At 34.5% G+C, this 13490-nt stretch overlaps 4 protein-coding genes across 4 annotated transcripts; 1 reads left to right on the forward strand and 3 right to left on the reverse strand.

Annotated features, from left to right (window-relative positions):
- Positions 1-653: 653 nt before the first annotated feature.
- Positions 654-1237, reverse strand: Pmar_PMAR022489 (roadblock, putative; the record flags this gene model as incomplete). The annotated part of the gene is made up of 5 exons (XM_002782115.1): positions 654-695; positions 752-871; positions 945-1019; positions 1066-1143; positions 1193-1237. The coding sequence occupies 5 exons, from the start codon at positions 1235-1237 to the stop codon at positions 654-656; spliced, it is 360 nt and encodes a 119-aa protein (XP_002782161.1).
- Positions 1238-1852: 615 nt separating this feature from the next.
- Positions 1853-2167, reverse strand: Pmar_PMAR022490 (hypothetical protein; the record flags this gene model as incomplete). Its single annotated transcript, XM_002782116.1, has 2 exons — positions 1853-1963; positions 2048-2167. The coding sequence occupies 2 exons, from the start codon at positions 2165-2167 to the stop codon at positions 1853-1855; spliced, it is 231 nt and encodes a 76-aa protein (XP_002782162.1).
- Positions 2168-3252: 1085 nt separating this feature from the next.
- Positions 3253-3522, reverse strand: Pmar_PMAR022491 (hypothetical protein; the record flags this gene model as incomplete). Its single annotated transcript, XM_002782117.1, has 2 exons — positions 3253-3373; positions 3455-3522. The coding sequence occupies 2 exons, from the start codon at positions 3520-3522 to the stop codon at positions 3253-3255; spliced, it is 189 nt and encodes a 62-aa protein (XP_002782163.1).
- Positions 3523-8927: 5405 nt separating this feature from the next.
- Pmar_PMAR022492 (conserved hypothetical protein) lies at positions 8928-13365 on the forward strand. The gene is made up of 22 exons (XM_002782118.1): positions 8928-9044; positions 9094-9264; positions 9310-9585; positions 9633-9724; positions 9803-9945; positions 10025-10129; positions 10189-10316; positions 10370-10480; positions 10535-10628; positions 10694-10766; positions 10837-10922; positions 10980-11086; positions 11133-11260; positions 11316-11456; positions 11539-11674; positions 11724-11823; positions 12026-12109; positions 12156-12276; positions 12340-12534; positions 12619-12727; positions 12781-13091; positions 13139-13365. Exons 1-22 carry the CDS (start codon positions 8934-8936, stop codon positions 13197-13199), a joined length of 2883 nt encoding a protein of 960 aa, XP_002782164.1. The 5' UTR covers positions 8928-8933; the 3' UTR covers positions 13200-13365.
- The last annotated feature ends 125 nt before the right edge of the window (positions 13366-13490 follow it).

Consider the following 13490-nt stretch of genomic DNA (forward strand, 5'->3'; position numbering starts at 1 on the left):
AATAGGGGATAAGTGAACAGCAAAATGATTATTTCTGGGCTGCTGCTGCTGCTGCTGCTACTCAGAGTCTACTGCTACTATACCCATACTCAAGGGTCGTTAAAGGCTTATAGGGCCTTTGTATTGGTGGCTTTGTATCTGGGTACAAGAGGGAGAATAGAGTAGACAGGGTGACAGCATGATGATGATCATGACTGAGTAACACAGGCAGCATTCACCTGAATAACTTTGATGATATTATCATCATTATGCTTCTTGGTGATAATGATGATGGATCTCAGCAGCTGGATTATCAGATTATAAACCACAGTGGGTAATGACTATTCTCAATAGGTAGTAGTACTAGTAGATGAAGGATTTTCACTACTTACTAATATTGTTTATAATGTAATGTGATAAAGTATTGTTTATAATAGGTTATAGCGATATTTATTATTATGGTTATTATCGTAAAAGTATTATGATCATGATGATGTCATATAAGCCTATCTACAGGGATAGGCAGGAAGTGACGACGACGACCTGATGTTAGATATATACGGTAATATCTACCACATCTAGTACTTTGATAGAAGGTAAAGTTACTAACGTAATAATAATTATCAACTAACACAACAATAAAATAATGATTACAATTATTAGCATCACAATAATCAAGCAGTATTATGTTCTTGTTGTTCACCAGCATTTGGATCCTATTATTAATGATGATAATGATACTGTGTGACTAGTTGGTTATTATTATTATTACCTGGATAACAATAAGTATATAATCCTTATCAGGAGCCACCATAATCTCATGTTTCCTTGAACGTAGTCTTAAAAAGGTTAGATCATTGTGAGGATCTAGATCACGTATAACTGATCTCGCCTAAATATGATATTATTAATAACAACTCTTTATAGGAAGCTACTACTCCTACTACTACTACTGCTCATACTACCTTATACGTCAGCTGACTTATCAATGCAGAATATTGCAAGGTATATTTCTGTTCTAGGGTAGAGCGTATTGGTACCTACATGTGATAATAATAATGGGTTTCATATTATTAATAATAATACACCCTCATGGTTCAGTATAACAATGCCTGATACGCCTTTATGGGTTTTAATACGATTCAGAGTCTCCTCTACTTCTGACTAAGATAAGGAGTAGTGAGAATGGAGTAGTAATTCTTCACAACATTACCATTAGGAAGAGGATGCTGATTATAAGATTAACTGCAGACAACATACTCCAATTAACAACAACAACAACTCAGTGCTTTCTATATGATGATGATGACGAGTAATGCTGTTATTATTATTACTCATGAACAGTTCATGGTAAAAGTCATTGTCACTCCCCAAGGAGCACTCTGGAACTGGTGCTATCGTAGATTGAGTTTGCTTTTCATGTTATGCTATGTGACGGTAGTTATAACTCTCAATAGTAATAGGGCTAATAATACTTTATTACTAACATGCAGTAAAAGAAGCATCATTGAACATACCATAATAGATGGTAAATCTACCATTGTACAACAAGATGGATGTGGGAATGGGATAATATTAATATGGTATACAAGATTGATGATGATATTGATAGAGGCTATGGTAATATGATATGCCCTTCAATGATAATAATAATAATAATGACTATACCATACCTCTAGGAACTCTTACTGCGAATCGGTTAGGGGTAACACTGGAATAAGTTAATCAGAAATACCCAGTCATCATCATAATCATGTACATGATCACAGTAGTTGTTGTTGTTGTTGTTGTTGTTGTTGTTGTTGTTGTTGTTGTTGTTTGAGAATCAATAACCTTTAGAATAGATACATGCTGTATTAATAAGTAATAATAACTACTCATCCGTTAATCTTATCTTATCCTCCCTCAATCGTTTAATATATTCCTCTAGTCTTAGATTCTTCTCCTCAACTTTAGCTAACTTCTCCTTTTCCAATCTTATACACTATACAGGCAACAATAACAACAACATGAACGTAGTAATAGTAGTATCCCATAATGAGTAGCAGCCAACTTCTACTACTTTTACCTCATCAAACTGAGTAGCGAAGGTATGAGGTATTGTTGTTGTTGAGTTATCCTTCTTCTTCTTCTCCTCTGTGGTGTTGATGATCCGAGTGTTACCGGAAGTGTTAGTGGATTTAGTCATACCAACAACATCATCATCACATACAGTATGAGTTGATGTAGTAGTACTTAACCCTTGCCCTTGTTGTTGTTGTAAGTGATATATCTAGTAGTGATAATAATAAACATAATCACTAGATAAGCTTATCCCAACTGGTCGTCATGACCTTATTATTGTTCCTAAGAGATATGATCTCATTCTTAGTCGTGTATAATTCCTTTGTAATAGTATCCAATAACTGTGTTAGAGTATGAATTCGTTCAATACATCTTCATACCTATCATCATTATCTATATACAATTGATATATCCTCACATATCCTTATCAGCCTTCTCTTTAGCAAGTTCTAATAGTAGAGCCTTTGCATGAGCTCTCCCTTCCTCAATAACTGCTTCTTCTTGTTGTTGTAGAAGACTGCTCATGTGTTCATCATATTTATGGGATAACTCCTTAATCCGTCTATCCTGAAGTATGATGGTCTATGATGATGATAATGATGATGGTAATGGTAACCTTGCGTGAATTATCCCTTCTGAGTGTGTCTAACCTCTTTCCCTTTTTATCTACCTCAATAGTAGTCTTATGAACCTATGAAATATTGATACTTATAACACTATGGTAGTAGTAGTAGTAGTTGCCACTTCCTTTCGTAAATCCATATTCTCCTTCAGTAATATACTTATCCTCCGCATTGAGGATCTCAATTCAGTTTTCAACTTATTTATATATTCCTGTTGAGCCTTTGATTCAACAACAAGCAACTAATAAGCAAGTACCACTACTACTACTCCTCATCATCATCATATCAAGCATGGACCTTACCTCAATATCATCACTCCTATTATCATTATCCATCACTTTCTTCTTCCAACTATTACCCTAAATACTACTACTATCTACTTGGAATGATGATGATGATGACCATGATGATGACCATGATGATGATGATAATGATGATGATGATGATGATGTGAAGCTACCTCGTTATTAATCGCATGTAGGCGTCGTGTTTCCAATGCTTGTATATGTTCAGTCAATTCCTTCTGCTTTTCCATAGCTATAAATTCCCTATCATTATGATAATAATAACAGAGTTGCTTTAAAGTCTACTTCCTTTCCAATTCCTTGTTTTTACTCCTTTCTTGTTGTAATTGTCGATTCAAGTTATCAACATCAGTACGTATATGAAGGAGTTCCTTCTCAGATGCTCTCAATGCATCTATTGATCTCCCACCACTAATACCATCACCATGATGATGATAAGTTAGGTAGTAGTAGTAGTAGTACTATTAACATCATCATCATTACCTTTCCTTCACAGTAATCAACTCTTCCTCAAGGCTTATGGACTTCTCCCTTTCCCTAGTAATATCCATTATGGCAGCATCCAATTTCATATTCAGATCATATACCCTACCGACATAAAGTATTTCTATTACTATCATCATTATCATTAGCACATCTCCTCAAGCTTAGCTCTCCGTAATGATTCATTTTGTAGTCTTTGAATAAGGTTAGTAAATTTAGTACACAAATACCTGATCCTTGATTATCTTGTTATTATTATTATAATCAACATAGATACTTGCTATTACCTGATATGATCATCATTATCATCATGATAATTAGGGCTTGAAGACCCATCCCTATTCCTCATCATCATCATCCTACTACTACTATCTAGTCCAGATGATGTCGACTTCATAGTAGGATTATGATGATGATATTCATGTGGTTGTGTAGTGTTCTCCACTCCCTTGCCGTCCATTTTTCCACTATAATCATCATCATGGTCATCGGAGGGAGAAGAGGAAGAATGAGTCAATCCATGTGATGATATGAACATGACAACTGTTATTTATCATCAACACACCAACAACAATAACAACTCAATAATGGCCGTGTTATAATCATAACATCAAGAACAACGACATGAATGATGATGGTATTAGATAACAACAATAATAATAGTAGCAGCATGATGATAATAAAAGCATGGAGATTGGTACTACACAATGTCCATATGTCGTCGTAGTCGTCGTTCATAAGAGATAGTAGCTAGAGCCTTCCGTGCTAACTTACCATTATCCCTATTCTCCTCCTCCCCCTCCTCATCGATAGCAACAGCAGCAGTAGAAGTAGCAGGCTTTAATCGACGACGATGGCGACGTTCCATCTCTTCAGTATGAGTCCTTATACGGCTGCTAATACGTTTATTATGTATACTGGAAGTCTTAACCTACTAGTACTAGTACTACCATCATAACACATTGTATACATAGCGACTATTACCGCATCATATATTGGTGAATGATGATGATTATTATTATCGGGTACATGACGTATTGGGCCTTCTTCTTTATTATTATTATTACAGGTACTCCTATATGTTGTCTTCAATCGTTGAGCATCAGATAAGTATGATGCATTACAATCTACTACTACCATCATAATAACAACACATAAGTACAATGCAGCACCTTACTGATAGGATAGGGTTCAGTTATAAATCTAGTATCCTGCTGATAATAAGGAGTAAATGAGAAGCGTGTTGGACATTGACGATTAATGTGTGATGATGATGCTGGGAGAGTAACATCATAACGACGATGGGCTGCTGCTGCTGCTGCCAAGACCTATCAGACCAGATACCCTACTAATACTGTAACATACGACCACCCATACATCAGATATACGACCAACACGACGATGCTCGAGTGGTGATGATGATGATGATGACAGGAGCTGTTGTTGTTGTTGTTGAGTGGTGAGATTAGCTGTCCCTCCTACAGTGTCCATAACCTATTCAATGTCATCATCATTAATATTCTTATTATTATCATGCTTACTCCTATCAACTGTCGTTTGATAGAGTCTATGATAGATCCATTATCAATGATAAAGTTTCGATTGAAAAGTCCGATATCAACGACATTACCTGTCATAGTACTACTTATCATAATACTAAATAGGCTACTGTCATCATCAACATCATCATACTAGTACTACTACTACCTTCATTAGATGATGATCTACTATCATCATAGAGTAACTGCTTGAACATTGCTACTTGATCATCCTTATTTAGAGGTACACCATTATGTTGTACAAAGGACTTGATATCAGATAAGGTTATATAACCATCTGCATCATAATCCAAAGTGCGGAATATCTACTAATGATAATATCATCATCATGTTCATCATTGGTGATGATGATGATGACAGTAGTAGTAGTAGTGATAGTAATACATCTATAGCTTTCAATTTACCACCACTAGAGTTCCTCTTTCCTAATGCATCATGTAACACATCCATAGCATATCTACCTCTCCAATATCTACAATAATAATAACAACCATGATGATCATGATGATAATAATGCTTAGGACTATTACTCATTATTATTTGTCTCTTGTTGCCCTCCGTTGTAATTACCCTCATCATCACCTATTATAGGTCTCAAATGACGGCATACAGGTGTACCATCTAATGCATCAGGTCTGCTGAGTAATGATTATGATGATAGTAGTAGTATATGACATATACTATCATCATACTACTTACCCGTTAATCATATCATCACCATCTGTTGATAAACAACATTTGTTCAACAAGTCTTCAACTTCCACATTACCATCTTTATCAGACACTCTATGAATGATTATAATAATAGTCGATATACTTGAATTACTCTTATTACAATGTGGCCACTAGGGATTCAATATTACTACGATCAATTTGTTGTGTGTTACTATTATGATGATGATGTGTAGATGGATCTAATAACTTGTGTTATAATAATAGCAACAACAAGCATAACAGGATGATGATAATGATGTTAGTACCTTTATTATTGATAGTATCCATAATGGTATGATGAACAATGTCAATAAGGTCTTCTCTCTTTACCCTAGTCCTACTACCATTATATACATTATTAACCTTTTCACGTATTGTATTTATCTATAGATGATGTGGTGACATAACTACTATTACTACCTACCATATTAACGCTATCCCTAGCTATAATCCTCTTGGCAACTATTGCCTTCTTACGTATATACCTACATGTATAGTTTCGATACAGGTAGTAGTAGTAGTAGTAGTAGTAGTAGTAGTAGTAGTATTACTCTTTATAATTAGGTGTTTTGAATGTACATTGATGAGGTCTATATGATAATTGTGGTATACGATTAATCAACTTATCACACACTATCATCGACACCTAAAAGATGGTACTACCACTACTATAACAAGTTAACTACGATTAGCATCATCATCATCATCATCAAATTGTAATAGTAGTAGTAGTAGTAGCAATACTACTAGAGTACCCTATTCCCAGAGTTGTTGTTGCCAGATGATGATCCATAATTAGTCATTGTCATCATTATACCATCATTATCTAACTTCATCATACCATTCGTTAATTGTAAGAGTCTTCTATCTTCAAGTTTATGATCTATTATTGAGTAATATATTATTATTAACATCATCCTCTAATGTTATAACCTACGTCTAGTGCCTCGTATAAATGGAGGTGTTAAAGGGCGTCTATAAGCATTACCAACTTCTATTGTATACCTTATAAAGTTACGCCAATCTATTAATCCATCATTCACCATCATCATATTGTGTTTATGGATAGTATCTACTAGTAGTATGATAATAAACATATTACTACTATTCTTATGATGATAATGACTTCATATTACCCTCTTTAAATTGTGATGTCCATAGTATATCGAGAGATTCCTTAGATAGATGCTTTAAAGATGATAACATTACGGTATTGAACTCATCCTTATTAACTAGATATCTAGAACCACTAGAGTTGGCAACAGCAAAGATGATCGTCGTCGTGTTATTACTTTCTATTATCACGGTTGCTAACTGCTGCTGTTGTTGTTGCTGCCGTAACTTCATCAAATTTACGGCCCAATACATGAGCTGATAACAACATGAGCGATTACCACAACATTAAGTGTTATTGTTATTATCACCTTTTTTAGCTACATCATTAAATATTGATGTAGTGGCATTACGAATATGTCTAGCTGCTGCTGTTGATGCTGCTGCTGCACCTGGTCCTGGGCCCAATTCAATGTTTGGTGAATATATTAAATCACAGAACTCATCATAAGTGATACCATTCTGTATTGATGATAAGTAGTAGTTTATATAATAACAATAATACTACTACATTATTATCCTTATCAACAGATGTGATGAGTATATCAGCTTCCTTAGTCGTTATCATCATGCCAAGCCTTTCAAAAGCTTTTAACTAACAATGGGATAATATATATGCCCGAATGTTACTGCTACTGCTACTACTACTACTACTACTACTACTACTGCTACTACAAGATCATTGGATTTTATTATATCACTTCCTCCAGCTACACTACGGAAGATCCTGATGGATACTATCATATTTGGTGTTTGTAATGGTAATATTACTGTAATAATGCTGGCCTAGCAGCAGCATATCTCTGTCTTGTTACTTCTCGTATTCTAGATGCTCTTGCTATAGCCTCTGATGTACTTTGATGATGCTTAGGTCTATATGCTAGATCGGGTATATGTATTGGTCTGATCTACACCAGTAGCATGAATAATAATACGCTCTAATGCTACTAATAGGTGTAATATTTACTTGATAATCATTAGTAGGAGTATCATCATCATCACCCACCACAGACGACGACGACGAGTAGGAGTAAGCTAATCTTGTTGCCATAGTAGTAGTAGTTCTTGTATTATTATTATTATCATAATCCAATGATCCTGTGATGGTAGTCCCATGATCATGTCTAATAGTCATACTACTACTATCATCAATATTCTCTATATACTTGGAATGCATATCTCTTTTACTATCACCTATAATAAGATAATACTCCATCCTTAGTATAGAGATGATTACCTCTCAATAATAATGAATGGGCATGTGATAATGATGATGATCCATTAGAGCAATGTTTAGGTGGTAATGCAGTAGTATTGATAGTAGTAGTAGGAAGAGGTATTGATGTGAGATGCCTATTCTTCTTACCATCTGATGATGGTGGTGGTGGTGCATGTATTATTGGTACTACACTCTCCTGCTGCTGCTGCTGCTGCTGATGGTGAATAATATCAATACTGAAATATCAAAGTACTTACATCTATACACTCGTCCTTTCCTATCTTCTTTCCAATATCGTATGATGTAATAGGACGAACCTCTCTAGCCATGATATCCTCATTCTTATTATATACACTATTCACCATCACTATACTACTCCCTTGATAAGGCTTACTCCTATACAATCATACAATAACCATTCTCAAATTCCAATATACTACATCTCTTGTGATTTATATACTATCCCGGAAACACCTGGTGAAAAGTCTTTATGCCCAATACCAGCCATTGTTATTGGTACCTATTTATCTTATAACATACTCACTACTACTATTGCTATACTTACTTGATAATCTAAATGATAATCCATATTCCTACAAATCTTCTTATGCACATTTCTCTTGGTACGTACTACAAATGATACTATATAGCCTATGGTCTATTTATAATGTTACTACCATTATCAACATTGGTTATCCCACGTAGATGATGACCTCGTCTATCAGTTCGCCGCATAACGCAACGAGTTAGAGGATTTCCGTGCACTGTGCTACAAGTCGTCGATGATATCGCGCACGCCATTATAATCGATTTCGCTTTAGTCATTGGTGGGAGTAGGTATGTGTAGGTATTTCTTCTCGTGGTACTTCTATTAATGAGTACATCAACAACATCAGCAGTGGTGGGGATTAATAATGATATATTATCAACATTAGGCAATGTATTGGATAATGGTAGTAGTACTGATAATGCTATACAGCAAGAGGTAGTAATAATAATACAACTTATTATTACTACTTATTCCTTTTCCTCAGGTCATGATGACTTTGAATGAATTATCAAATACTCTTGGACCTGATGGAATGGCGCGATACTTGGTTATAATATTTGCATCAAAATCCGATGCAAATACAAAACAATATTCTCCTCATACTAGACAACGTGCTGGATTGTTGTTAAAGAATATTATTCAATCTAATAAACAGGTAATTATAATACAATATATCGTATTATAATAATCGTGTATACAGATGGTAATAACATCATCAGTAAAGTCAGCTATCTTAGAAGCATGCCGTTATGATGGTGATGCTGATGTACGTTCAACAGCGTGTAGTTTAATAGCTAGTATAGTATCAGTACATGGTGTTGGTGCTTGGCCTGATTGTATGCATATATTGGCTAATGGATTAGCTGATACATCATTAGATGTGGTTGATGGATCATTTAAAGCATTGAAATATGTATGTGAAGATGGTGTTGATATATATAGACAACAATTATTGGCATATCGAAAGGATGATGCGGTAATAATATTAATAATACTAAAAGTATATATAGTCTTTGTTATTAGGCTGTATCATCATCACCATTTATACAGTTTGCTGATACTGATTTAATACCCAAGTTGTTGGAAGTTTGTACCACTCTTGGTGCACCTGATAAGTAATAATACTACCACTACATTGTTATTGGGTAGTATATGATGATTATTACTGTTATGGTTGTTGTTGTTGTTATTAGATATAAAGCCTTATCACTGAATATACTACACTTATTTGTATGCTCCTTTTTAATGATGCCTGGTGCAACTAGATTAGATCATCATATGGAAGCATACTTCAACTCATTAGGATCATTGGCTGCTAATTCTCATAGTCCATCAGGTAGTAGTAATAATAACAACAATAACATTATCTATAACTACTACTTGTATGGTAATGTAGTTGTTGTTGTTCTTATTAGTTTTGAAGGAGATATGTATCGGCTTTGTTCATTGTGCTAATCATCAGCCAGATCTACTTGAAAATCATCTACCACAAATAATGCAATTCATGTTGGAAAGATCTAGTAAGATCTATGCAATACTCATCATCATTACTACAACCATTAGCAACATATCTTGTTAGGTCAAGAATCACCTGTTGAAGTACGTAGAGAGGCATTAGAATTCTGGCCAGCAGTATGTCTTAATACACAATGGTTACCCTATATACAATCACCAGATAGTCTTAATATTATATTACCAACATTATTGGTGGGTCATTATATTATCATTGTTAAGATCATTACTAGTAATCTATATCTCAGAATAATATGGTATATGCTAAGGAAGACTTTGAATCAATGGAAAGTGGTCTAGTTGGTGATGATTCTCATATACAGGATGAAGTTAATGATACAGCACCAATATTCCATCAAGTAAGGGGAAGGACCACATCTAATCAGCATTGATAGTAGTATTATTATTAATAGGATCGATCTCGACATAATGATGATGATGTTGGTGGTAATGGAGAAGATGATGATGAGCCAGGTGATGAGGAAGATAGAGCTGTTGGTGGGAATGGTAGTAGGCTAGCCATAAAATGATGATCATCATCATTAATAGACATTGGTATTATATCATGTTAGGACCACGTGGAGGTGGAGGTAATATGTCAACATGGGGTAATGAATGGACAGTAAGAAAGGCTGCTGCTAATGCGTAATAATACCAATATCTACAAACATCATCATCATCATCATCGAAGATATCTGTTCTTATTATTATTTAGTCTTGATAATATGGCAAGTGCACTGAATGATGATATACTACCTATATTATTACCATTGATTGAGAAAGGCCTTACTAATACAGCAGGTATTACTTGCATCTCCCTACTTTGTTATTGATAATAAGCGTCATCATCACCCTTAGATTGGCAACAACAGGAGGCATCAGTATTAGCAGTTGGAGCCATAGCACATGGTTGTGATACTGGTTTAGGTCGACATATGAATACATTATTACCCTTATTAATACAGGTAATAATATTACTACTAATACTTATACTATCTACTGTTTATTCAGACTACTGAATCTAATCAACCATTATTACGATCCATTGGATGTTGGGCATTAGGAAGGTTTGCACGATGGTTAGCAGCTCAGGATAGTAATACTGCCTTGAACTTGGCTACTACTGCTATATTACAGAGGTAATACTAATAATAATAGTATTATTATTACTATTCACATTGTTATTGGTGTTAGATGTGTTGATAAGAATAAACGTGTACAAGAGGCAGCTATCTCTGCATTAGCTGGACTTATTGAAGAGAGTGGTCATCGTATAAGGGATGATACTGATCTTATTAATAAGATAATACAAGTTATGAAGATAGCTATTAGATTGTAATAATAATACATCAATATTATCATCAATATGATAATGTGATGGTAGTAGCAGTAACATCATCATCATTCTCATTTTTAGTTACCAATATAAGAATCTATTAATATTACTAGATGCTATTGGTACATTTATAGGATCGATTGGTGCTGATGTTCTATGTAAAGTACCAGCAATGAACATGGAATTGATACCAACTATGTTACAAAGATTCAATATGGTTGGTATTATTATTATAATTATTATCACTCTTGGTCTCATGTTGTCAGGTTACGAATGATAATGATAAGTGTTTGATATCCCTATTAGAAGCATTAACACCAATATTATGGTCTCCTGAACTAGCAGCAGCAGGATTAGGTCAAGATGGTGTGACTATAGTAATATCAACTATTATACTAATATAACATGCATACCACTCCATCATCAACAATAACTGATACCCACTCTCCAGGTCGTTAATCGGTGTGGTAGGATAATACAGAATTATCTTGAATATATCAATATTCCACAGAGTGATAATGATGGTACTAATAGTTATAGTATACATAGATGATGATAGTATGATTAGGTATCGATCCTGATATAGTCGCGGCAGCATTAGATTGTCTATCAGCAGTCGCTGAAGGCTTACATGCATCTCAAATATTTACTGGTACTACTACTAATACTAATCATAGTATTCAGGGTGATGATATTAGATATAATACCAATAGTAGTACGTATGATACAGGCTACAGCTCGGTCTACTACAACAACATCTTCAAATATACCATCACAAGTTACACAAGCTTTATATGCATTACTTGGTGATTTATCAAGGTAATTATGATGACTATAGTTTATTATTAGTAGTAGTATACATATATAAGTGTCACTGTATAGGTATTGTATTACTCTTATAGTACCTCATCTATCTATGATATTACCTCCAACTATACAATATATGGATAATGGTTCATATAGTACATGTAACAATGCTATATGGGCAATAGGAGAGATATGTGTTGCAGTAGCAGCAACAACAACACCTTCTACTCATAATAATAACAACAACAACAACAAGTTTGATATGAAACCGTAAGTAACTCAACATCATCATCAACATCATCACCAACCACTACCTATCATCATCATTATTATTATCACCGTTGTTGTTGTTAGGTATTCTGGTGTGATAGGGACTAAGTTGACATCAATATTGGAGACTGGACATCTCCAGCGCCCTTTATTGATCCAAAACGCCGCTATCACCTTTGGAAGGTTGGCTTTGGTAAGAATAATAATAATAACAATAACATCATCATTATGATGTTAATGTATTAGGTATGTCCAGAGGATATTGGACATAATGCATTACCTAATGCTATTATACCATGGTGTATGGCTATATCTCAGATGAGGAATGATATAGAAAAGGCACATGCTATACATGGTATATGTCTAGCATTAGAAGTTAATCCATCATGTGGTATGGCATTACCCGATAGATTATGTGGTATATTATCAGTAGCAGCATCATTATATCCACCACCACCACCATCATCATCTAATACTCAATTACATGATGCTATACAAATGTGTCATCAATTGGTACATGGATATAAATCAGTATTATCTAAGGATGATTGGGATAGGTAATAATAGGATGTATTGTTGTTAATGATGATGATGATGTTGTCAGGTTATGGAATAGTCTACCTAATGATATACAATATAAGTTGACAACTATCTATGCATTATAATCATCCCATCGTATCGTTATTGCATCATAATTATTAAATACCTCTATAGTAACACTAATGCTTTACCATATAATAGTAACAAGAATGTTCCCGGTTAACCTCCGTAATCAACTCTATCATCAACAACATCATCGTTCCATTGTCGCTTAATATTTACCGTTTCGATATCATTACACCTTTGTGTTGCTATGACTGGCTTGATAGTCTAATAAGAGGCGTGCCGGTATAACCCTCTCTATCATCAGTCGTCGTTGTTTATGGTCATTGTACATACAATGGGTTAGTGAGCTC

The sequence above is a fragment of the Perkinsus marinus genome, assembly GCF_000006405.1.
Source record: "Perkinsus marinus ATCC 50983 genomic scaffold scf_1104296939976, whole genome shotgun sequence".
Lineage (NCBI taxonomy): Eukaryota > Perkinsozoa > Perkinsida > Perkinsidae > Perkinsus > Perkinsus marinus.